Here is a 25979-nt window from a genome sequence, read left to right as displayed (position 1 = left end):
AATGAGTAAAACAAACCAAAGTGCATTACATTACAATGTGTCAGTGTCTCCTGCGCTTAGAATATAGCTTATGCTGGCTGCCAATTTTATGCCAATTTAATGCTTTTTCACTTCAGACACCTCCTGCCACCACATGACTGCACCTAACACCTCCTGACACCACATGACCCCACCTGACACCTCCTGCCTCCACCTGACTGCACCTGACACCTCCTGCCACCACCTGACTGCACCTGACACCTCCTGACACCACATGACCCACCTGACATCTTATTAGTTAAAAAAGAAGACGTTAACCTCTTATATAAACTCTGTGGAGCAGCTGAAATCTGTCACCCCAGCCCACCAGGATTCAGACAGAGGTGAGTGTCAGTCCCCCCAGCAGAGCAGGAGGTCCCTCATCTTCTCAGCCACATGGAAGTCCCTGGGAAGGGTTCTGTTTAGTGGGAAATATTGTAAAGTTCTTGTTATGGCGTCTTTCACTGTGATCTTCAAATACGGAGCATGAGATAAAATATTTGTCGAGGTTTTATTACGTTTATTTGTGGGAGGAGCTGACGCTTTCATTGATATCATATCGATCCGATTCACAGCAATCATTGTATGTGATGTCAAAAGTCAAACATATTTACAAATATGTTGATCACTTTAAGTTTCCATTCTAGGGAAATGGTTACGTTTTAAATGTTTTTTATTTGTATCGCTACTTTATTAGTCACGTTGTAAATAGACCGGGTTATACTGGACCGAGGACCATCAGGATGAAGCTTTATCTGTGTCTCCTGCCTCCCCTCCTGCTCTTACTGACTGTGACCCCCGTCCTGAGTGAAGACCCCGTCCCCAATAGGGTAAGATCCCAGAGATGACTGCGGGAGATCTATAGGGTGTCATAAAGGGTTAATATACTGAGATTCTTCCCTTTATACTAGAGTGTTGATCATATATCCCCTCCCCCCAGTATCCCCCTATTACAGAGCGGCTCCTATCTCCTTATATAATGAAGGGTCCGGACTGGGGGTAAATCCTCTCCTCTGTAGATTTAGTAGAATTTTATAACATTCCAGTTTTTTGATATTTCACATTTTCCAACATCTCTGCTTACTGTCAGTGACTGGAAACAGATCAGTGATACAATGAAACATCACATATCATGGGGGAGGGGAGGGATGAGGCATCAGCGCCCTCCTATGGATCAGATTGGGATCCACTTTTACATTTCATAGGATTTTCCATTCATTCCATAGATGTTGAAAACATCGTTCCAGCACCAGAAGTGTCAGATTAGGATTTCATGGATAGTCTGAGGTGCTCCACCTTCATGAACCCAAGAAAAGACCCTCGTAGCCTCCATATTGCTCAGCTTATCACGTGTCACATAGATGCAGGGGCTTAGGACAAGCTGTGTGACAGTGGGGGATATGTAATAAATGCTTCCATTCATTGACGGCAAGCAGAGCACATTACACAGACTGACCTGGTGTTATTTCTCCTTTGTTAGAGATCTCAGAGAGCAGCGGGGAATGATGTAGAGAATGAATCAACAAATGACATCTCCTATAAAAACATCGGCTCAGGTAAGTGTCACTCCATCATCTCACATCCAATGCAAAAGATTTTGGAGCACATTCACTAAGACCAGTACAGTGTCCTTTGTAGTGTGCAGGGGGCGCCAGATTCAGGATTTCTGGCGCCTGTTCTTCATGAATCTGACGCCCCCTGCACTGCACCGACAGACTGCACCAACTCTTAATCTGGCGCCCGGGCCAACTGAGCACCAAACCGTGTGGGGAATATCGCAGCCGCGACACAAAGGGTCTCCGGCAAATAATATACCATAAAAGAAGGTGCAAAGTCCGACAGAAAACTAGCGCAGGGGCTTTAGTAAAGCTGGGCCATAGTGTTTCAATTAGTCATAACTTTTAAGATCTCTGCTTGCTGCCAGTGAATGAAGTTAACAAAAGGGTGATCTGAAGCTGAGCTTTTGCTACAATGGGGCACATTTACTTACCCGTCCCGTCACGATCCCCGCTGTGCGTTGTCTGACAAGGATTCGGGTCTGCCACGATTCACTAAGATCGTGCGTCCCCCGCTGAGGTCCGCCGGAGTTCACCTTCTTCTTCCCGGTGCATTTAAGCGCCGATCTTGCGACACAATTTGCGATGTTAAATCCCGTGCGTTGTCCAAATCTGTTGGATCGCCCAACGGCCCACCCCGATTTGTGTTGTGTGAAAGCCGGCGCAGCTGCGCCAAAAACACATGTTAAATGCGCTCTGTGGACCCTTAGTAAATGAGCCCCATTGTATCAGTGTGGACCATTCTAATCACAGCAGTAACAAATATTTGTGTATGTCAAACTAATACCTTCCATCTACTTTGAAAGTGGTGCACGCGATCGGATTTTGTCGCAATCGCGTCGGCTTTCATGCAGCACAATTTGGGGGGGGGGGGTCTGTCTGACAATCTGAAGGATTCGGACAAACCACAGGATTTAATTTAAAAATTGTGTACATGCACCGGGAGGAAGAAGGTGAACTCCGGGGACCTGAGCCGGGTAGCGACACATGCAGGATATCGGGCGCAAGATCTTCATGAATCACGGCAGAGTGCATCCTCGTCGGACAGTCCGGATCGGGGATCACGCAGGGACCGGGTAAGTAAATGTGCCCCATTATATTCTGTTTGCAGAAAAGCAGCACCAAAGTATGATGGGGGTTAGGTATTAATCATGGCGCAGGGTGGTGCTAGGAATGTGCTATATTTTTCAGTGGGATGTAAGTTTGTGGCACAAGGGATTAAATATTTAGCGCACATAAAAAATATGGTTTAGCACTGTCTTCACTTTCATGAAGGTGAAATAGACCTCCCTAGACCAGTTTTTATTTGTACAAGTCTGAACAATAGAAGCACCAGAAAATTGCTGAAGCGGCACCACAATTTTGCACCCAAAAAAAGACATGAATGGGGAAAAAAACTCCAAAATTGTGGTGGCAATACTTCATAGATAAAGCGTAAGAGGTGCAACTAGGGGAAAAAGAATTTCTACCGGTTTTCATTTGAAGGGGGATAGTAAATGCCCCCGATGTGTCCACCCCCAGGCTGGGGCGATGTTCTTTGGGTTGTCCTAATCCATCTTGTTCCTACAGGAACTTAAATGGAGCGGATACAAAAAAAGGTTACACTGAGCACATGACCTTCTCTCTTGTCTCTTCTGGGTCATCCAGATTATTATTGGCGAACTTAAAAATGAGTTTCAATGTATGGAGAATCACAGCAGCTTATTCTACAGCTCCTCCTCCATGACCTGGGGGGTTCAGATATGGCAACTAGAAACATGAACAACTTTACTAAGCAGCAAGAGCATAGGAGCATAGGAACAGCACCACCACTATGAAACAGGAGGCTCTGTCCAACATGTTCATTGTAAAGCTTCTAGGACATGGAGGCCCCACATGTACAAGCAGATCCCTACCCACTGCATCCCACCCATACCCATAATCCACACTATAGAATGATAACACCCTATAGTCTATACTCTTGATCATCTCTCTTGCAGCTGCCTGTCACTTACCTATAGTCCGAGGGTCCTGCAAGGCGCTCGTACCGCGATGGGCATATGACGCTGCTCAGGGAAGGTGCATCAACTTTGAATATAGCGGCTGCCAAGGAAATGGGAACAACTTCTACTCAGAGAAGGAATGTAAAGCGCATTGTAAATGGTGAGTGCCAACGCTGAGATGCCGACAGATGCCAACATCAGATACCCAGAATTTACTATCCTTACAATTGTTACATTACAGATCAGTGAGATGGGAGCGGAGAGATGTATAGACTATGAGTAACCTGCAGAGATGGATCTGTAGAGGGAAGACTCATCCTCCATCATGAAATAAACGGATACATGTCATTACATTGTCTGTGTTCTTATACCTGGGGAAGGGGACGGAGGAATCGGATCATGTTATTAACTACACGGAAACTTTGCTTCATTTTGAGTGCGGATATCCTCTGAATCTGACATGTAATTCTGAAAACATTGCATCTTGTTCTTCCCACCCTGACAGTGTTGTAGTACCACAAAATGGCCACAAGGTGGAAACATAAAACAAAAGCCTGACCCTACCCCCATCAACTGGAGCTCTGCCCGATATAACATCCCTACAAGATTCCCAAAAACATTGGCATCTAGAAAATGTCATATAATTTCCCTAGAAACATGTGGTAAATTCTTGGTTGATTGCATCGTATCTGTTCAAAGAAGCCAGAAATCAAATTACCAAACAATAAATACAGATGAAGATGAAAGAATAGAAATAATAATAATTATATTCATAAAGCGAACACAGATTACACAGCACTGCACAGAGCTTGTCACATCAGTCCCTGTCACACTATATATAGAGGGGAGGACATCATCACACACTATATACAGAGGGGGAGGACATCATCACACACTATATACAGAGGGGAGATGACATCATCACACACTATATACAGAGGGGAGATGACATCATCAGACACTATATACAGAGGGGGAGGATATCATCAGACACTATATACAGAGGGGGAGGACATCAAAAGACACTATATACAGAGGGGAGGACATCATCAGACACTATATACAGAGGGGGAGGATAACATTATACACTATATACTGAGGGGGAGGACATCAAAAGACACTATATACAGAGGGGGAGGATATCATCAGACACTATATACAGAGGGGAGGACATCATCAGACACTATATACAGAGGGGAGGACATCATCAGACACTATACACTGAGGGGAGGACATCATCAGACACTATATACAGAGGGGAGGACATCATCAGACACTATATACAGAGGGTGAGGATATCATCACACACTATATACAGAGGGGAGGACATCATCACACTATATACAGAGGGAGAGGACATCATCAGACACTATATACAGAGGGGGAGGACAACATTATACACTATATACAGAGGGGGAGGACATCATCATACACTATATACAGAGGGGAGGACATCATCAGACGCTATATACAGAGGGAGAGGACATCATCAGACACTATATACAGAGGGGGAGGACATCATCAGACACTATATACAGAGGGGAGGACATCATCAGACACTATACAGAGGGTGAGGATATCATCACACACTATATACAGAGGGGAGGACATCATCACACTATATACAGAGGGAGAGGACATCATCAGACACTATATACAGAGGGGGAGGACAACATTATACACTATATACAGAGGGGGAGGACATCATCATACACTATATACAGAGGGGAGGACATCATCAGACGCTATATACAGAGGGGGAGGACAACATTATACACTATGTACTGAGGGGGAGGACATCAAAAGACACTATATACAGAGGGGAGGACATCATCAGACACTATATACAGAGGGGGAGGACATCATCAGACACTATATACAGAGGGGGAGGACATCATCAGACACTATATACAGAGGGGGAGGAAAACATTATACACTATATACTGAGGGGGAGGACATCAAAAGACAGTACATACAGAGGGGGAGGACATCATCATACACTATATACAGAGGGGAGGACATCATCAGACACTATATACAGAGGGGAGGACATCATCAGACACTATATACAGAGGGGGAGGACATCATCAGACACTATATACAGAGGGGGAGGACATCATCAGACACTATATACAGAGGGGAGGACATCATCAGACACTATATACAGAGGGGGATGACATCATCAGACACTATATACAGAGGGTGAGGATATCATCACACACTATATACAGAGGGGAGGACATCATCACACTATATACAGAGGGAGAGGACATCATCAGACACTATATACAGAGGGAGAGGACATCATCAGACAATATATACAGAGGGGGAGGACAACATTATACACTATATACAGAGGGGGAGGACATCATCATACACTATATAAAGAGGGGAGGACATCATCAGACACTATATACAGAGGGGAGGACATCATCACACTATATACAGAGGGGGAGGACAACATTATACACTATATACTGAGGGGGAGGACATCAAAAGACACTATATACAGAGGGGAGGACATCATCAGACACTATATACAGAGGGGGAGGACATCATCAGACACTATATACAGAGGGGGAGGACAACATTATACACTATATACTGAGGGGGAGGACATCAAAAGACAGTATATACAGAGGGGGAGGACATCATCATACACTATATACAGAGGGGAGGACATCATCAGACACTATATACAGAGGGGAGGACATCATCAGACACTATATACAGAGGGGGAGGACATCATCAGACACTATATACAGAGGGGGAGGACAACATTATACACTATATACTGAGAGGGAGGACATCAAAAGACAGTACATACAGAGGGGGAGGACATCATCAGACAGTATATACAGAGGGGGAGGACATCATCAGACAGTATATACAGAGGGGGAGGACATAATCATACACTATATACAGAGGGGAGGACATCATCAGACACTATATACAGAGGGGGAGGACATCATCAGACACTATATACAGAGGGGGAGGACAACATTATACACTATATACTGAGAGGGAGGACATCAAAAGACAGTACATACAGAGGGGGAGGACATCGTCATACACTATATACAGAGGGGGAGGACATCATCAGACACTATATACAGAGGGGGAGGACATCATCAGACACTATATACAGAGGGGGAGGACATCATCAGACACTATATACAGAGGGGGAGGACATCATCAGACACTATATACAGAGGGGAGGACATCATCAGACACTATATACAGAGGGGGAGGACATCATCAGACACTATATACAGAGGGGGAGGACATCATCAGACACTATATACAGAGGGAGAGGACATCATCAGACACTATATACAGAGGGGTGGACATCATCAGACACTATATACAGAGGGAGAGGACATCATCAGACACTATATACAGAGGGAGAGGACATCATCAGACACTATATACAGAGGGGGAGGACATCATCAGACACTATATACAGAGGGGGAGGACATCATCAGACACTATATACAGAGGGGGAGGACATCATCAGACACTATATACAGAGGGAGGGGACATCATCAGACACTATATACAGAGCGAGAGGACATCATCAGACACTATATACAGAGGGGAGGACATCATCAGACACTATATATATATAGAGAGAGGACATCATCAGACACTATATACAGAGGGAGAGGACATCATCAGACACTATATACAGAGCGAGAGGACATCATCAGACACTATATACAGAGGGGAGGACATCATCAGACACTATATACAGAGCGAGAGGACATCATCAGACACTATATACAGAGGGGGTGACATCATCAGACACTATATACATAGGGGAGGACATCATCAGACACTATATACAGAGGGGGAGGACATCATTAGACACTATATACAGAGGGAGAGGACATCATCAGACACTATATACAGAGCGAGAGGACATCATCAGACACTATATACAGAGGGGAGGACATCATCAGACACTATATATATATAGAGAGAGGACATCATCAGACACTATATACAGAGGGAGAGGACATCATCAGACACTATATACAGAGCGAGAGGACATCATCAGACACTATATACAGAGGGGAGGACATCATCAGACACTATATATAGAGGGAGAGGACATCATCAGACACTATATACAGAGCGAGAGGACATCATCAGACACTATATACAGAGGGGGAGGACATCATCAGACACTATATACAGAGGGGGAGGACATCATCATACATTATATACAGAGGGGGAGGACATCATCATACATTATATACAGAGGGGGAGGACATCATCAGACACTATATACAGAGGGGGAGGACATCATCATACATTATATACAGAGGGGGAGGACATCATCAGACACTATATACAGAGGGGGAGGACATCATCATACATTATATACAGAGGGAGAGGACATCATCAGACACTATATACAGAGGGGGAGGACATCATCATACATTATATACAGAGGGGGAGGACATCATCAGACACTATATACAGAGGGGGAGGACATCATCAGACACTATATACAGAGGGAGAGGACATCATCAGCCACTATATACAGAGGGAGAGCACATCATCAGACACTATATACAGAGGGAGAGGACATCATCAGACACTATACACAGAGGGGGAGGACATCATCAGACACTTTATACTGAGGGGGAGGACATCATCAGACACTATATACAGAGGGAGAGGACATCATCAGCCACTATATACAGAGGGAGAGCACATCATCAGACACTATATACAGAGGGAGAGGACATCATCAGACACTATACACAGAGGGGGAGGACATCATCAGACACTATATACAGAGGGGGAGGACATCATCAGACACTATATACTGAGGGGGAGGACATCATCAGACACTATATACAGAAGGGAAGGACAGGTCCTCTCCTCTGGGGCTGTGGTGCAGAGGTGAAGCTTCCCCAGCAGGTCCTCTCCTCTAGGGGTTGTGGTGCAGAGGTGAAGCTTCTCCAGCAGGTCTTCTCCTCTAGGGGTTGTGGTGCAGAGGTGAAGCTTCTCCAGCAGGTCCTCTCCTCTAGGGGTTGTGGTGCAGAGGTGAAGCTTCTCCAGCAGGTCTTCTTCTCTAGGGGTTGTGGTGCAGAGGTGAAGCTTCTCCAGCAGGTCTTCTCCTCTAGGGGTTGTGGTGCAGAGGTGAAGCTTCTCCAGCAGGTCCTCTCCTCTAGGGGTTGTGGTGCAGAGGTGAAGCTTCTCCAGCAGGTCTTCTCCTCTAGGGGTTGTGGTGCAGAGGTGAAGCTTCTCCAGCAGGTCCTCTCCTCTGGGGCTGTGGTGCAAAGGCGAAGCTTCCCCAGCAGGTCCTCTCCTCTAGGGGTTGTGGTGCAGAGGTGAAGCTTCCCCAGCAGGTCCTCTCCTCTGGGGCTGGGGTGTAGAGGTGAAGCTTCCCCAGCAGGTCTTCTCCTCTAGGGGTTGTGGTGCAGAGGTGAAGCTTCCCCAGCAGGTCCTCTCCTCTGGGGCTGTGATGCAGAGGTGAAGCTTCCCCAGCAGGTCCTCTCCTCTAGGGGTTGTGGTGCAGAGGTGAAGCTTCTCCAGCAGGTCCTCTCCTCTAGGGGTTGTGGTACAGAGGTGAAGCTTCCCCAGCAGGTCCTCTCCTCTGGGGCTGTGGTGCAGAGGTGAAGCTTCCCCAGCAGGTGTTCTCCTTTAGGGGTTGTGGTGCAGAGGTGAAGCTTCTCCAGCAGGTCTTCTCCTCTAGGGGTTGTGGTGCAGAGGTGAAGCTTCCCCAGCAGGTCTTTTCCTCTATGGGTTGTGGTACAGAGGTGAAGCTTCCCCAGCAGGTCCTCTCCTCTGGGGCTGTGGTGCAGAGGTGAAGCTTCCCCAGCAGGTCCTCTCCTCTGGGGCTGTGGTGCAGAGGTGAAGCTTCTACAGCAGGTCCTCTCCTCTAGGGGTTGTGGTGCAGAGGTGAAGCTTCTCCAGCAGGTCTTCTCCTCTAGGGGTTGTGGTGCAGAGGTGAAGCTTCTCCAGCAGGTCTTCTCCTCTAGGGGTTGTGGTGCAGAGGTGAAGCTTCCCCAGCAGGTTCTCTTCTCATTTAGGGGTTGTGGTGCAGAGGTGAAGCTTCTCCAGCAGGTCTTCTCATCTAGGGGTTGTGGTGCAGAGGTGAAGCTTCTCCAGCAGGTCTTCTCATCTAGGGGTTGTGGTGCAGAGGTGAAGCTTCTCCAGCAGGTCTTCTCCTCTAGGGGTTGTGGTGCAGAGGTGAAGCTTCTCCAGCAGGTTCTGTTCTTCTCTAGGGGTTGTGGTGCAGAGGTGAAGCTTCCCCAGCAGGCTCTCTTCTCATTTAGGGGTTGTGGTGCAGAGGTGAAGCTTCTCCAGCAGGTCTTCTCCTCTAGGGGTTGTGGTGCAGAGGTGAAGTTTCCCCAGCAGGTCCTCTCCTCTAGGGGTTGTGGTGCAGAGGTGAAGCTTCTTCAGCAGGTCCTCTCCTCTAGGGGTTGTGGTGCAGAGGTGAAGCTTCTCCAGCAGGTCCTCTCCTCTAGGGGTTGTGGTGCAGAGGTGAAGCTTCCCCAGCAGGTCTTCTCCTCTAGGGGCTGTGGAGCAGAGGTGAAGCTTCCCCAGCAGGTCTTCTCCTCTAGGGGTTGTGGTGCAGAGGTGAAGCTTCCCCAGCAGGTCTTCTCCTCTAGGGGTTGTGGTGCAGAGGTGAAGCTTCCCCAGCAGGTCCTCTCCTCTGGGGCTGTGATGCAGAGGTGAAGCTTCCCCAGCAGGTCCTCTCCTCTAGGGGTTGTGGTGCAGAGGTGAAGCTTCTCCAGCAGGTCCTCTCCTCTAGGGGTTGTGGTACAGAGGTGAAGCTTCCCCAGCAGGTCCTCTCCTCTGGGGCTGTGGTGCAGAGGTGAAGCTTCCCCAGCAGGTGTTCTCCTTTAGGGGTTGTGGTGCAGAGGTGAAGCTTCTCCAGCAGGTCTTCTCCTCTAGGGGTTGTGGTGCAGAGGTGAAGCTTCCCCAGCAGCTCTTTTCCTCTATGGGTTGTGGTACAGAGGTGAAGCTTCCCCAGCAGGTCCTCTCCTCTGGGGCTGTGGTGCAGAGGTGAAGCTTCCCCAGCAGGTCCTCTCCCCTGGGGCTGTGGTGCAGAGGTGAAGCTTTTCTAGCAGGTCCTCTCCTCTAGGGGTTGTGGTGCAGAGGTGAAGCTTCTCCAGCAGGTCTTCTCCTCTAGGGGTTGTGGTGCAGAGGTGAAGCTTCTCCAGCAGGTCTTCTCCTCTAGGGGTTGTGGTGCAGAGGTGAAGCTTCCCCAGCAGGTCTTCTCCTCTAGGGGTTGTGGTGCAGAGGTGAAGCTTCCCCAGCAGGTCCTCTCCTCTAGGGGTTGTGGTGCAGAGGTGAAGCTTCCCCAGCAGGTCCTCTCCTCTAGGGGTTGTGGTGCAGAGGTGAAGCTTCCCCAGCAGGTCTTCTCCTCTAGGCGTTGTGGTGCAGAGGTGAAGCTTCTCCAGCAGGTTCTCTTCTCCTCTAGGGGGTGTGGTGCAGAGGTGAAGCTTCCCCAGCAGGTTCTCTTCTCATCTAGGGGTTGTGGTGCAGAGGTGAAGCTTCTCCAGCAGGTCTTCTCATCTAGGGGTTGTGGTGCAGAGGTGAAGCTTCTCCAGCAGGTCTTCTCCTCTAGGGGTTGTGGTGCAGAGGTGAAGCTTCTCCAGCAGGTTCTGTTCTTCTCTAGGGGTTGTGGTGCAGAGGTGAAGCTTCCCCAGCAGGCTCTCTTCTCCTCTAGGGGTTGTGGTGCAGAGGTGAAGTTTCCCCAGCAGGTCCTCTCCTCTAGGGGTTGTGGTGCAGAGGTGAAGCTTCTCCAGCAGGTCCTCTCCTCTAGGGGTTGTGGTGCAGAGGTGAAGCTTCTCCAGCAGGTCTTCTCCTCTAGGGGTTGTGGTGCAGAGGTGAAGCTTCTCCAGCAGGTCCTCTCCTCTAGGGGTTGTGGTGCAGAGGTGAAGCTTCTCCAGCAGGTTCTCTTCTCCTCTGGAACTGAGCTGCTGGGCTGTCTCTAGTCCTCTGCTGTGTCACTCTCAGTGCAGGACTCTCTACTGCACATGAGGTCTCTCTCCCTGTTCACATGTTGTGCTCTTAGCAGGGGTTACATATGTATTAGTGTGAGCTATTCTCAATGACCACAATTTTCTTACTAAGAATAAAGGAATAAAATTCTCTGAAAACAAGAATTTTCTCAACTAGGTATAATAGCGCAATATATTCTGACAAAAGGACTATCTTCATCCTTCTGGGGTAGTGGAGCCCCTGGACCACCGTGGAAGATGACATAAGCAGACACCTAGGGGCGGAGTGTAAGTGGCTACAAGTTTTCACCAGAGCCGCCGCAAAGCAGGTTGGAATTACTGCTGCGTCCTACAACCAGGTCGCTCCACAGGAGTTTGTCATTGGTGGCGGCCAAGGTGAGGTACAGAGTCGTCAGGCAGAGCCGTGGTCGGGGACAGGCAGGAGGTCGAGACAGGCAGCAGCGGATCAACGTCAAAGGCAAAACAGAAGGTCAGGGCAGGAAGCAAAGGAGCGTATTCAGGGACGGAACCGGGGTCATAATGGGAATTCATAAAATGAGCGCTAGGCATAAGGGACAAGCTTTTTCTGAGGCACGAGGTACAAAAATCCAGCAGGGGACACAGGAAAGGGCTGGGATTTTAACAGGAAGGGCAGGAGGCCAGCGACCTAGGAAACTGCTTGATTGGCTGCTTCAGCTGTCAATCAAGCAGTTTTGCATATTTTCCAAAACACAGACCCAGATCCTGAATAATTATTTGGGTTTGGGCTCCGGGTCTGTGGGTGCTGAAGCCGTGACCTGGACCTGAACTATTTAACAAGCCCCAAAGCAACTAGCGAAGGGGCTGAGGACTGTAGGGGGTGGTTTCAAGCCTTCTGGTAGGCTGGTGGGGCTTGCCCCTTTACCCCTCCCGTGTGAGGTCACAGGAGGTGGTGTTTGGGGGCGGGTAAGGACCCGCCCGGTGGTTTTATAAAGTCCGAGAGCACGTGGGGGGGCCTCTTTCCTTCTGCCCCCTGGACCGAAGAGGTGAGAAGTCACCCTCCCACCCTGCCCTCAGAATTATTTCTTTTCAGCTCTTCTTTCCTTGGTTCTGGCTGTTTCCTTCTGTTTTCCTACAGTTGTCACAGCGAAGGCGGAAGTTACACAGGCCCTAAGGCGCTGGAAGATGCCCACATGCCGGCTGCAGGGACGCAGCCGCCATTTCGGGCGAAGTTGGTTCTCAAGATTTTGAAGATGCCAAGCGGGCCTAGCAAGTTGGGAAATGTTTTAATTTATAACGTTATTTAATTATTTATCTTAGTTGTTAATAAACGCTGTGGCCTTCCCACATTACCCAAACATTTAGTTTCCCGGTCTGTTTATGGGTGGTTAGTCTAGGTACAGGGTCAAGTACCAGACGGTTGGGTGGTTAGTCTAGGTACACGGTCAAGTACCAGACGGTTGGGTGGTTAGTCTAGGTACACGGTCAAGTACCAGACGGTTGGGTGGTTAATGTAGGTACACGGTCAAGTACCAGACGGTTGGGTGGTTAGTCTAGGTACACGGTCAAGTACCAGACGGTTGGGTGGTTAGTCTAGGTACACGGTCAAGTACCAGACGGTTGGGTGGTTAGTCTAGGTACACGGTCAAGTACCAGACGGATGGAAGGTTTATCAAAGTACAAGGTCAAGTACCAGACGGTTGGATGGTTTATCAAGGTACAAGGTCAAGTACCAAACGGTTGGATGGTTGATCAAGGTACAAGGTCAAGTACCAGATGGTTGGATGGTTGATCAAGGTACAAGGTCAAGTACCAAACGGTTGGATGGTTGATCAAGGTACAGGGGCAAGTACCAAATTTAAGGTTTGGGTTTGTTAATCCCTGCAGTCCAGTTGGGGTAATGTTCATCACTAGTTAAGTGTTACCAAACAATTAGAGCTCTTTACCTGGGTCTATGAAAAGTTTTATTTACCTCCTCTCCTGCCAATTTCATTATTCTAAATCATCTGACACCTCCTGACACCTCCTGAACCCTCCTGACACCACCAGACACCACCTGGCACCTCCTGACACACCCTGACACACCCTGACACCTCCTGACACCCCCTGACACCACCTGGAACCTCCTGACACCCCCTGACACCCCCTGACACCCCCTGACACCACCTGACACCACCTGGCACCTCCTGACACCTCCTGACACCACCAGACACCACCAGACACCACCTGACACCTCCTGACACCACCGGACACCTCCTGACACCACCGGACACCTCCTGACACCACTTGACACCACCAGACACCACTTGACACCACCAGACACCCCCTGACACCTCCTGGCACCTCCTGACACCACCAGACACCCCCTGACACCTAAATCTTAAATTGTTTGCTTTTATGATTCACAAAATGTTATGGGTTTTCTAAAGTAGGTGGAGTTATCACCGAGATGGCTGCCACTGAAAACTACAAGTCCCATGATCCCGCAGTTCTCAGTAACAGCTCGTCCCTCTCATGCTCTGCTCCCAGAGAAGATGTAACAGACTGACCAACCCACTACAGCCAAACATAGTGGTGATCACATGACCTCCCCAGGCAGCTGCAGGACATGTGATGTGGACATGTGACCAGAAGCATCTTCTGTACTGTGTCTGCCCCACAGGGATAAAGTCACAGGACTGATTAAAGGGCCAGGAGCATGTTAATCCTTCATTATAGTGTATGTCACTGCACATTGTAATGATGAGGAGGAAAATCCCCATATACTGCCATACAGTAGTAGGTTAGCACTATAGCCTTGCAGCGCTGGGGTCCTGGGTTCGAAGCCCACCCAAGGTCAACATCTGCAAAGAGTTTGTATGTTCTCTCCGTGTTTATGTAGGTTTCCTCCTGGTCCTCTGGTTTCCTCCAACACTCCAAAACATACTTGTAGGTTGTTTAGATTGTGAGCCCCATTGGGGACAGGGACCGATTTGACATGTTTTGTGCAGCGCTGCGTAATCTGTGTGCGCTATATAAATAAAGAATTATTATTATTATTGGGCAATAGAGAATTTTTTACCTAAATCCTTTACAACTTTTTACAGAATAAAAAGAAATTGCACTCATTTAGAGGATTTGAAAGCGATTTTTAGAACAAAATTCTGATCCACGGTTGGTTAAACGGGAGAAGGATCAAACATTACAAGAATGGGTTAAAGAGAAGGAAAGGTTTGTGGAAGAAAGAACACTAGAAGGAACACATGATGGCACAAAGGACGAGGGTGGGGTTAGAGAAGACAATGGTGAACAGCCAATAGAAATCCCTTTCATTACAATATACACAGGATCCATATAAGTTCCATAACTCAGCACAAGAACATTGGCGTCTGCTTCAGTAGGATCCTGTATTGGGTCAGGCTGTAACCCAAACCCAGAATTATACAACGTAACAGAGAAGTATTAAGGACGGAACTGTTGATACTATAACAGTGCAAGTAAAGATAACAAAAAAGTTTCATCTTAGATATAAACCGCGTGTAAGGAACATTAAGCACTTAAACATTTTCGGATGGGAAAATCCAAAACTGAGATTGCATGAGATCCAAACTTTTGTTTCCTGTGATACAAAGGGTACAATTTATTTCATTCAATGTCCATGTGGTCTAAAATATATTGGAAGAACTTGCAAAAAATGTTAAATAGTTGAATAAAGTTTGTTTCTGGAGGTCCGGCTGCCCCTCAGGATTGTGGTGGACATGGACGGGGACTAGAAGAAGCAAAATTCATTCAATAACTTGATGGGGGTCATTTACTAAGGGCCTGATTCGCGTTTTCCCGACGTGTTACCAGAATATTTCCGATCTGCGCCGATTTTCCCTGTATTGCCCCGGGATTTTGGCGCACACAGTCGGATTGTGGCGCATCGGCGCTGGCATGCACAAGACGGAAATAGGGGGGTGTGACCGAACGAAAACCCGACGGATTCGGAAAAACCGCTGCATTTTTTTTAAAAAAGTGTCGCGGAACTTGCACTTACCTTCACCAGGAATAGGCCGGCGAACTTCAGCGCAGCAGCGCCAATTGGTGGACGTCGGAGGAACTATGTTAGTGAATCCCAGCCGGACCCGAATCCACCGCAGAGAACGCGCCGCTGGATCGCGAATGGACCGGGTAAGTAAATCTGACCCGATGTTTCCTCTTTCTATCAAAATTATTGAAATTAGGAATTTTGTATAAAGATGAGGAAGAGAAAGTCGTGGAGAAACATTGGGGCACATTTACTTACCCGGTCCTGTCACGATCCCCGATGTGCGTTCTCCAACGAATATGAAGTCAGGCTCGGTTCACTAAGATCGTGCGCCCGATATCCTGCATGTGTCACTTCCCCGCTCAGGTCCGCCGGTGTTCACCTTCTTCTTCCCAGTGTATGTGAGTGCATGTCTTGCGACATAATTTGAGATGTCCGACGCCCCCCCCCCATTTGTGTCGCGTGAAAGCCTGCGCCGATTCGCCAAAATCCAATCGCATGCGCCAAAAACCCCAGTTAAATGCAGCGCAAAATGGAAGAATTTGGGAAACCCGTCTGAAATGCTTTCCGCTGACCCTTAGTAAATGTGCCCCAGTTTCCCATTGGAATAGAAACTCCAAGGATCCGCGAAAGGAGGAGAAAATCTGGAACCTCAATATTGAGAACTTACTATTGACCATTTAATAGGAAACCCTTCTAAATTGTGTTAAGAGATCTGCGGTGGAAAGTGATAAAGTTGTGTCAACAACAAAGAGGCCGATTTGATGCTGTCTGGCCCCTGCCGGAATTCCGGTGGCATTCTGTATACATTAGACAATGTTGCAGTACCAGATTATGGTCACTAGGTGGGACACAAGATGAAAGACTGACGCTGTCCAATCACCTGCTGAACTGTCATAACATTTACACATGATTGGTTAAAGGGCACCTACCACCACGATTCTACCTATAAAGGTAGATCGGGTGATAGGTGGATGTAAGGGACGTGAGGATAGCTCTTTTTAGAGCTAATCCTCACGCCCCCGCTAACTTTTAGCAAACTTTATTGAACTAATATGTAAATTTAGTTATGCGGCTACTGGGGCGTGGAGTAGCCGGGCACGAGGCTACACAGCGCGGCTACTCCACGCCCCGGTAGCCACATTACTCCTCCTACCCTGTTGTGTGCGGCGCATGTCGTCCGTCATGATGGCGTTTTCTGAGGCCGGAACTACTGCGCATGCGCAGTAGCTGGCTTGTCGTAGCTGTGCGCCGAACACAACAGGGTAGGAGGAGTAATGTGGCTACTGAGGAGTGGAGTAGGCTGTGCAGCCTCATGCCGGCTACTCCACGCCCCAGTAGCCGCATAACGAAATTTACATATTAGTTCAATAAAGTTTGCCAAAAGGGCTATCCTCCCGTCCCTTACATCCACCTACCACCCGATCTACCTTTATAGGTAGAATCGTGGTGGTAGGTTCCCTTTAAGGTCATTCTTCCTCCACTCTTTAAATTCCGAGTGATGCTAGAAAACACAGAACCAGAACCCATCAGCCTCATTAACATATATTTAAAAGTTGATTTTAGAAGGAAGGAAGCCATGGGTAAGAAATATACAAAGATTCTCAAAGTCCCGATGCCTGGATCTATGAGTAATGTCTCTGGTTTATCCTGGTGGATTTTGATTGTAGGTTCTTTTAATGTTAAATGGACGGCTAATACAGGCAAACGGAAGAAGCCAAATATCCCACAGTACAGGATGTTACCTGGGTCTGGAATACAGTTTATTCTGGCAGCCAACTTGTTTACCTCTTCTGCTGCAAATTTAAAAGTTGTGCAACTCCTGACACCTCCTGACACCACCTGACACCACCTGACACCACCTGACACCACCTGACACCTCCTGACACCTCCTGACACCTCCTGACACCACCTGACACCACCTGACACCACCTGACAACTTAATGTCAACTTTCAACAACTTATTTAAACTTTCTGTATCAAAAAGAAATTATCTTATCCCAACTCCTAAGACACTGCAGAGACTAAGAAAGAGGTGAGTTCATAGAGTAAGTTTTATGCTCCCCAAGGAGCATATCCCCCCAGACTAGACTGAGGAATAACTGCTGGTAGTGGTTATACTAGACTGAGGACTGACTGGTGGCAGTGATTATGCTAGACTGAGGACTGACTGGTGGCAGTGATTATACTAGACTGAGGACTGACTGGTGTTAGTGATTATACTAGACTGAGGACTGACTGGTGGTAGTGATTATACTAGACTGAGGACTGACTGGTGGTAGTGATTATACTAGACTAAGGACTGACTGGTGGCAGTGATTATACTAGACTGAGGAATAACTGGTGGTAGTGATTATACTAGACTGAGGAATAACTGGTGGTAGTGATTATACTAGACTGAGGACTGACTGGTCGTAGTGATTATACTAGACTGAGGACTGACTGGTGGCAGTGATTATACTAGACTGAGGACTGACTGGTGGTAGCGATTATACTAGACAGAGGACTGACTGGTGGTAGTGATTATACTAGACAGAGGACTGACTGGTGGTAGTGATTATACTAGACTGAGGACTGACTGGTGGCAGTGATTATACTAGACTGAGGACTGACTGGTGGTAGTGATTATAATAGACTGAGGACTGACTGGTGGTAGTGATTATACTAGACTGAGGACTGACTGGTGGCAGTGATTATAATAGACTGAGGACTGACTGGTGGTAGTGATTACACTAGACTGAGGACTGACTGGTGTTAGTGATTATACTAGACTGAGGACTGACTGGTGGTAGTGATTATACTAGACTGAGGACTGACTGGTGATAGTGATTATACTAGACCAGTGGTGGCGAACCTATGGCACGGGTGCCAGAGGTGGCACTCAGAGCCCTGTCTGTGGGCACCCAGACCATCACCAGAGAGGACTCCAGGTATCTTCCTACAGTGCAAAACAGCCCAGGACTTGCTGTGCACAGAGCTATTTTAAAGTGGCAGGACTACCTGGGACTACTGGATGAGTGGGAAGGTGTTGACAGATCTGGCAATTCTTCCTGTTTATGGGACTCTGAAGGGAAGCTACAATGATCATCCAAATTTCTCCTATTTTCTGCTTTATTGGTGTCCTTAGGGTGCTGATATGAATCAAAGCTGTGAGAGAGCAGGGAGTATAAATCATAAATTAAATTTCTGTCCTGTCCCCCTAGTGTCAGCGTGTCCCTGTCCTGTCCCCCCAAGTGTCAGCGTGTCCCTGTCCTGCCCCCCAAGAGTCAGCGTGTCCCTGTCCTGTCCCCCCAAGAGTCAGCGTGTCCCTGTCCTGTCCCCCAAGTGTCAGCGTGTCCCTGTCCTGTCCCCCAAGTGTCAGCGTGTCCCTGTCCTGTCCCCCCAAGAGTCAGCGTGTCCCTGTCCTGTCCCCCAAGTGTCAGCGTGTCCCTGTCCTGTCCCCCAAGTGTCAGCGTGTCCCTGTCCTGTACCCCCAAGTGTTAGCGTGTCCCTGTCCTGTCCCCCCAAGTGTCAGCGTGTCCCTGTCCTGTCCCCCCAAGTGTCAGTGTGTCCCTGTCCTGTCCCCCCAAGTGTCAGCGTGTCCCTGTCCTGTCCCCCCAAGTGTCAGTGTGTCCCTGTCCGGTCCCCCAAGTGTCAGCGTGTCCCTGTCCTGTCCCCCTAGTGTCAGCGTGTCCCTGTCCTGTCCCCCCAAGTGTCAGCGTGTCCCTGTCCTGCCCCCCAAGAGTCAGCGTGTCCCTGTCCTGTCCCCCCAAGAGTCAGCGTGTCCCTGTCCTGTCCCCCAAGTGTCAGCGTGTCCCTGTCCTGTCCCCCAAGTGTCAGCGTGTCCCTGTCCTGTCCCCCCCAGTGTCAGCATGTCCCTGTCCTGTACCCCCAAGTGTTAGCGTGTCCCTGTCCTGTCCCCCCAAGTGTCAGCGTGTCCCTGTCCTGTCCCCCCAAGTGTCAGTGTGTCCCTGTCCTGTCCCCCCAAGTGTCAGCGTGTCCCTGTCCTGTCCCCCCAAGTGTCAGTGTGTCCCTGTCCGGTCCCCCAAGTGTCAGCGTGTCCCTGTCCTGTCCCCCTAGTGTCAGCGTGTCCCTGTCCTGTCCCCCCAAGTGTCAGCGTGTCCCTGTCCTGCCCCCCAAGAGTCAGCGTGTCCCTGTCCTGTCCCCCCAAGAGTCAGCGTGTCCCTGTCCTGTCCCCCAAGTGTCAGCGTGTCCCTGTCCTGTCCCCCAAGTGTCAGCGTGTCCCTGTCCTGTCCCCCCCAGTGTCAGCATGTCCCTGTCCTGTACCCCCAAGTGTTAGCGTGTCCCTGTCCTGTCCCCCCAAGTGTCAGCGTGTCCCTGTCCTGTCCCCCCAAGTGTCAGTGTGTCCCTGTCCTGTCCCCCCAAGTGTCAGCGTGTCCCTGTCCTGTCCCCCCAAGTGTCAGTGTGTCCCTGTCCGGTCCCCCAAGTGTCAGCGTGTCCCTGTCCTGTCCCCCCAAGTGTCAGCGTGTCCCTATCCTGTCCCCCCAGTGTCAGCGTGTCCCTGTCCCCCAAGTGTCAGCGTGTCCCTGTCCCCCAAGTGTCAGCGTGTCCCTGTCCTGTCCCCCAAGTGTCAGCGTGTCCCTATCCTGTGCCCCCAGTGTCAGCGTGTCCCTGTCCCCCAAGTGTCAGCGTGTCCCTATCCTGTCCCCCCAGTGTCAGCGTGTCCCTGTCCCCCAAGTGTCAGCGTGTCCCTGTCTTCTACACTAAGTGTTAAAAATTCTCCATACGGCAGTGTATCCCGGAGCTGAACATCAGGATGAAGCTCTATCTGTGTCTCCTGCCGACCCTTATGGTCTTACTGACTGTGACCCCCATCCAGAGTGAAGACCCCGTCTCCAATATGGTAAGATCCCAAAGGGTGTCATAAAGGGTTAATATACTGAGATTCTTCGCTTTATACTAGAGCAGTGGTGGCGAACCTATGGCACTGGTGCCAGAGGTGGCACTTGAAGCCATTTCTGTGGGCACTCAGGCCATTGCCCCAGGACAGAGTTCACCATATAGGACCAAATCTTCCTGCAGTTCCAGGGAACTTAAGCCACACTTCATTGGCTACAACGAGAGTCTGATTTTGTCCTTCTTTCAACTGTATTGGTGGCCTCAGGGGGTCGATACGATTGAAAGATGTGAAAGAACAGGTAGCGATAAGTTACGCTTAAAATGCCACGTTGGCACTTTATTGTAAATATGTGGATTTTGGTTGTAGTTTGGGCACTCGGTCTCTAAAAGGTTCGCCATCCCTGTACTAGAGTATTGATCATATAGCAGCCCCCCCCCCCAGTATCCCCCTATTACAGAGCGGCTCCTGTCTCCTTATATAATGTAGGGTCAGGATGGGGGTAATTCCTCTCCTCTGTCTCCAGGTTTAGTAGATTTTGTTCTATGATTATTAGAATTTCCTTTAACTTCTGACTCTTCACATTTTCTTAGGATTCTGCTCTTTGTCAGTGACTGGAAACTCTTATGTATCTACGATCCCTGTGATACAACGTAACAGCCGTGTATACAGCACATGTTAGGGGGGGGGGGGGATGCGCCTCCTATGGATCAGATTGGGATCCACTGTTACATTATGGTAGGATTTTACATTACAAGCAGTATCCGATCCGGAATCTCACTGAAATAAAAAAATTCTAGGGGCCCGACCCCCCATCAGCCCCTAGGACAGACCCTCATAGCCTTCATATTGTTCTGTCCTCAGCTCATCATGTGTCACACAGATGCAGGGGCTTAGGACAAGATGTCTGGCAGCGGGGGCTATGTAATAAATGCTTCCATTCACTGACAGCAAGCGCATGATACAGACACTGACCTGATGTTATTTCTCCTGATTCAGAGATCTGAGAGAGAAGCCGCTAATGAGGTTGAAGATTCCAAACGAGAGACCGAAAATGATCATTCCTTAACAAAAAGGAGGGCAGGTAAGTGACTCCATCAACCTGAATAGAGAATAGGAGTTCTGTTTGCCGTGGGCTTTGTATGTCAGTCATACATGATCAGATCTCTGCTTGCTCCTGGAGCAGGGACAGGCCCTATTACAGCAGATCGGAGGAGGGGATTACAGTCTGTTCTGCTGGATGGATGAACACTGTAATAATTATGCATAGCTCCCAACCGTCCAGGATTCAGCGGGACAGGGGGACACAATGGGGGTCATTTACTAAGGGCACGATTCACGTTTTCCCGACGTGTTACCCGAATATTTCCGATTTGCACAGATTTCCCCTGAATTGCCCCGTGATTTTGGCGCACACGATCGGATTGTGGCGCATCGGCACTGGCATGCACGCAACAGAAATTGGGCGGCGTAGCTGAACGAAAACCCGACGGATTCGGAAAAACTGCCGCATTTTAAAATAAAATCTGTCGCGGAGCTTGCACTTACCTTCACTCAGCCCGGCTCGGTGAACTCCAGTGCATTCCGATGCTTTTCAGCGCAGCAGCGCCACCTGGTGTTCGGCGGAGGAACTAGCTTAATAAATCCTGGCCGGACCCGAATCCAGCGCGGAGAACGCGTCGTTGGATCGCGAATGGACCGGGTAAGTAAATCTGCCCCATTGGCATTCTCCTGCCGCAGAGGCCCCAAAAAATACCCCAGAACAGCTTTGAGACTTTTACCCTTCGGACACCCAGTGATGTCTCCGCACATCTTCCCTCTCAGGGCGCGTTCACAAGTAGCATTTACATGGTGTTTACATGCAATTCACAGTCAGTAGGGAGGAGCTTGGTCTGATTGCATTATGTTTACATTGTGTTAACAATGTGTTACTTTAAACGCTATGTTAACGCATTGAAGTGCAATGTGATCCCAGCTTTGGACTACATCTGAATAAGCTGCTTGTGACTGTATTGTTACTACAGTCCTTTCACGTAAGGGGCCCCTTCTCCAATCTTACCTAGGGTCACACTGGGGCACATTTACTTACCCGTCCTGTCGCCTTCCAAGAAAGTGTATTGTCCCATTGTAATGCACTCTGCCGCGATTCTCTAAGATTGCGCCCGATATCCTGCATGTGTCGCTTCCCCGCTCAGGTCCCTGGAGTTCACCTTCTTCTTCCTGGTGCATGTAAGTGCATTGTCCGTGTATAATGTGCTGTGCGGAGAGTCACTAAGATCGTGCGCCCGATATCTTGCATGTGTCGCTTCCCCGCTCAGGTCCCCGGAGTTCACCTTCTTCTTCCCAGTGCATAAAAGTGCATTGTCCGTGTATAATGCGCTGTGCGGGGAGTCACTAACATCGTGCGCCCGATATCCTGCATGTGTCACTTCCCCGCTCAGGTCCCCGGAGTTCACCTTCTTCTTCCTGGTGCATGTAAGTGCATTGTCCGTGTATAATGCGCTGTGCGGGGAGTCACTAAGATCCTGCACCCGATATCCTGCATGTATCGCTTCCCTGCTCAGGTCCCCGGAGTTCACCTTCTTCTTCCTGGTGCATGTAAGTGCATTGACCGTGTATAATGCGCTGTGCGGAGAGTCACTAAGATCCTGCACCCGATATCCTGCATGTGTCGCTTCCCCGCTCAAGTCCCCGGAGTTCACCTTCCTCTTCCTGGTGCATGTAAGTGCATTGTCCTGCGACACAATTTGAAAGTCAAATCCCGCGCTCAGTCCGAATCAGTCGGATCGTCTAAAGGCCCTGATTCTGTAGCATGAAAGCTGGTGCAGCTGCGCTACAATCCGATCCGGCGAAAGTGCGATCTGTGGACCCTTAGTAAATAAGCCCATTTTTGTCGGGTTTCCCAAATATTTCTGATGCACACTGAATTGCACAGGGGTTTGTGGCGCACGCAATCAGATTTCGGAGCATCAGCGCTGGCTTTCATGCAATTCAAAACAGGGGGTGTGGCCATCGGACAACCCGACGGATTCGGACAAACCGTGGAATTTAACATTTAAATTGTGCCGCAAAATCAGCTCTCACATACACCACGAAGAAGAAGGTGAACTCCGGCGGATCTGAGTGGGGAAGCGACACATGCAGGATATCGGACGCAGGATCTTAGTGAATCGCGGCAGCTCCGAATCCTCGTTGGACAATGCATCACAGGGATCATGACGGGATGGGTAAGTAAATGAGCCTCATTGTGTCTAAAGTAGACTCCGGCCACAACAACCCATCACTATTCTATACTAAGGGTCCATATTCCTGACCCGCTCCGTTCTCTTTCAGCTGAATGCAACTTACCCATAGTGGAAGGCGTCTGCAAGGGGCTCATGCGTCAATGGGCATTCGATAACAGTCAAGAAAGGTGCGTCCCCTTCAACTATGGCGGCTGCGGAGGAAATCGTAACAGATTCCAAACAGAGAGGGAATGCAGGGAGACCTGCAGATGGTGAGTGCCAGCGCTGAGGTGCCATGAGATGCCCACGAGACATGGCCCAGTACTGACCATCATTACTATTGTTACATTACAGATCAGTGAGATGGGAGCGGAGAGATGTATAGACTATGAGTAACCTGCAGAGATGGATCTGTAGAGGGAAGACTCGTCCTCCATCATGTAATAAAGTCATACATGTCATTACATTGTCTGTGTCCTTATACCTGGGGAAGGGGACGGAGGAATCGGATCATGTCTCATCTGTTATTAACCAAATGGAAAATATTTTGCTTAATTTTAAAATATCTTTTAAATGTTGCATGTAAATTGTAAAGATTTACATCAGACACTATATACAGTGGGGGAGGACATCATCAGACACTATATACAGTGGGGGAGGACATCATCAGACACTATATACAAAGGGGAGGACATCATCAGACACTATATACAGAGGGGAGGACATCATCAGACACTATATACAGAGGGGGAGGACATCATCAGACACTATATACAGAGGGGGAGGACATCATCAGACAATATATACAGAGGGGGAGGACATCATCAGAGACTATATACAGAGGGAGAGGACATCATCAGACACTATATACAGAGGAGGAGGGCATCATCAGACACTATATACAGAGGGGGGGGGGACTTCATCACACAATATATACAGAGGGGGAGGATATCATCAGACGCTATATACAGAGGGGAGGACATCATCAGACACTATATACAGAGGGAGAGGACATCATCAGACACTATATACAGAGGGGGAGGACATCATCAGACACTATATACAGAGGGGAAGGACATCATCAGACACTATATACAGAGGGGGAGGACATCATCAGACACTATATACAGAGGGGGAGGACATCATCAGACACTATATACAGAGGGAGGGGACATCATCAGACACTATATACAGAGGGGGAGGACATCATCATACACTATATACAGAGGGGGAGGACATCATCAGACACCATATACAGAGGAGGAGGACATCATCAGACACTATATACAGAGAGGGAGAACATCATCAGACACTATATACAGAGAGGGAGAACATCATCAGACACTATATACAGAGAGGGAGGACATCATCAGACACTATATACAGAGAGGGAGAACATCATCAGACACTATATACAGAGAGGGAGGACATCATCAGACACTATATACAGAGGGGGAGGACATCATCAGACACTTTATACAGAGGGAGAAGACATCATTTACCTCTATATACAGAGGGGGAGGATATCATCAGACACTATATACAGAGGGGGAGGACATCATCAGACACTATATACAGAGGGGGAGGACATCATCAGACACTATATACAGAGAGGGAGAACATCATCAGACACTATATACAGAGGGAGAGGACATCATCAGACACTATATACAGTGGGGGAGGACATCATCAGACACCATATACAGAGGAGGAGGACATCATCAGACACTATATACAGTGGGGGAGGACATCATCAGACACTATATACAGAGGGGGACGATATCATCAGACACTATATACAGAGGAGGACATCATCAGACACTATATACAGAGGGGGAGGACATCATCAGACACTATATAAAGAGGGGGAGGACATCATCAGACACTATATACAGAGAGGAGGACATCATCAGACACTATATACAGTGGGGGAGGACATCATCAGACACTATATACAGAGGGGGAGGACATCATCAGACACTATATACAGAGGGGGAGGACATCATCAGACACTATATACAGAGGGAGGGGACATCATCAGACACTATATAGAGTGGGGGAGGACATCCACAGACACCATATACAGAGGAGGAGGACATCATCAGACATTATATACAGAGGAGGAGGACATCATCAGACACTATATACAGTGGGGGAGGACATCATCAGACACTATATACAGAGAGGGAGGACATCATCAGACATTATATACAGAGGGGGAGGATATCATCAGACACTATATACAGAGGGGGAGGACATCATCAGACACTATATACAGAGGGGGAGGACATCATCAGACACTATATACAGAGAGGGAGAACATCATCAGACACTATATACAGAGGGAGAGGACATCATCAGACACTATATACAGTGGGGGAGGACATCATCAGACACTATATACAGT

General features: G+C 48.6%; 2 protein-coding genes across 2 annotated transcripts in view; both read left to right on the top strand.

Annotated features, from left to right (window-relative positions):
- The window catches only part of LOC140077845 (kunitz-type serine protease inhibitor PILP-3-like), a 95519-nt gene that overhangs the window by 58623 nt on the left and 10917 nt on the right, over positions 1–25979 (top strand). The window lies entirely within an intron of this gene.
- On the top strand, positions 206–24036 carry LOC140076488 (actinia tenebrosa protease inhibitors-like). The gene is made up of 10 exons (XM_072123015.1): positions 206–362; positions 716–848; positions 1499–1574; positions 3554–3716; positions 11895–12121; positions 17521–17546; positions 20244–20354; positions 21348–21432; positions 23682–23844; positions 23927–24036. Coding segments are annotated over exons 2-10 (939 nt in total). The 5' UTR covers positions 206–362; positions 716–761; the 3' UTR covers positions 23928–24036.

Source organism: Engystomops pustulosus, chromosome 9 (genome assembly GCF_040894005.1).
Source record: "Engystomops pustulosus chromosome 9, aEngPut4.maternal, whole genome shotgun sequence".
Taxonomy (NCBI): domain Eukaryota; kingdom Metazoa; phylum Chordata; class Amphibia; order Anura; family Leptodactylidae; genus Engystomops; species Engystomops pustulosus.
The sequence above is the reverse complement of the archived record's forward strand: the minus strand, read 5'-3'. Positions and strand labels throughout refer to the sequence as shown.

Coding starts and splice junctions, on each gene's coding strand:
- LOC140076488 (XM_072123015.1), top strand. CDS start 762: ATGAAGCTTTATCTGTGTCTCCTGCCTCCCCTCCTGCTCTTACTGACT. Junction 1,575..3,553: donor CTATAAAAACATCGGCTCAG/GTAAGTGTCACT, acceptor TCTCTCTTGCAG/CTGCCTGTCACTTACCTATA. Junction 17,547..20,243: donor CTGCAGAGACTAAGAAAGAG/GTGAGTTCATAG, acceptor TCCATACGGCAG/TGTATCCCGGAGCTGAACAT.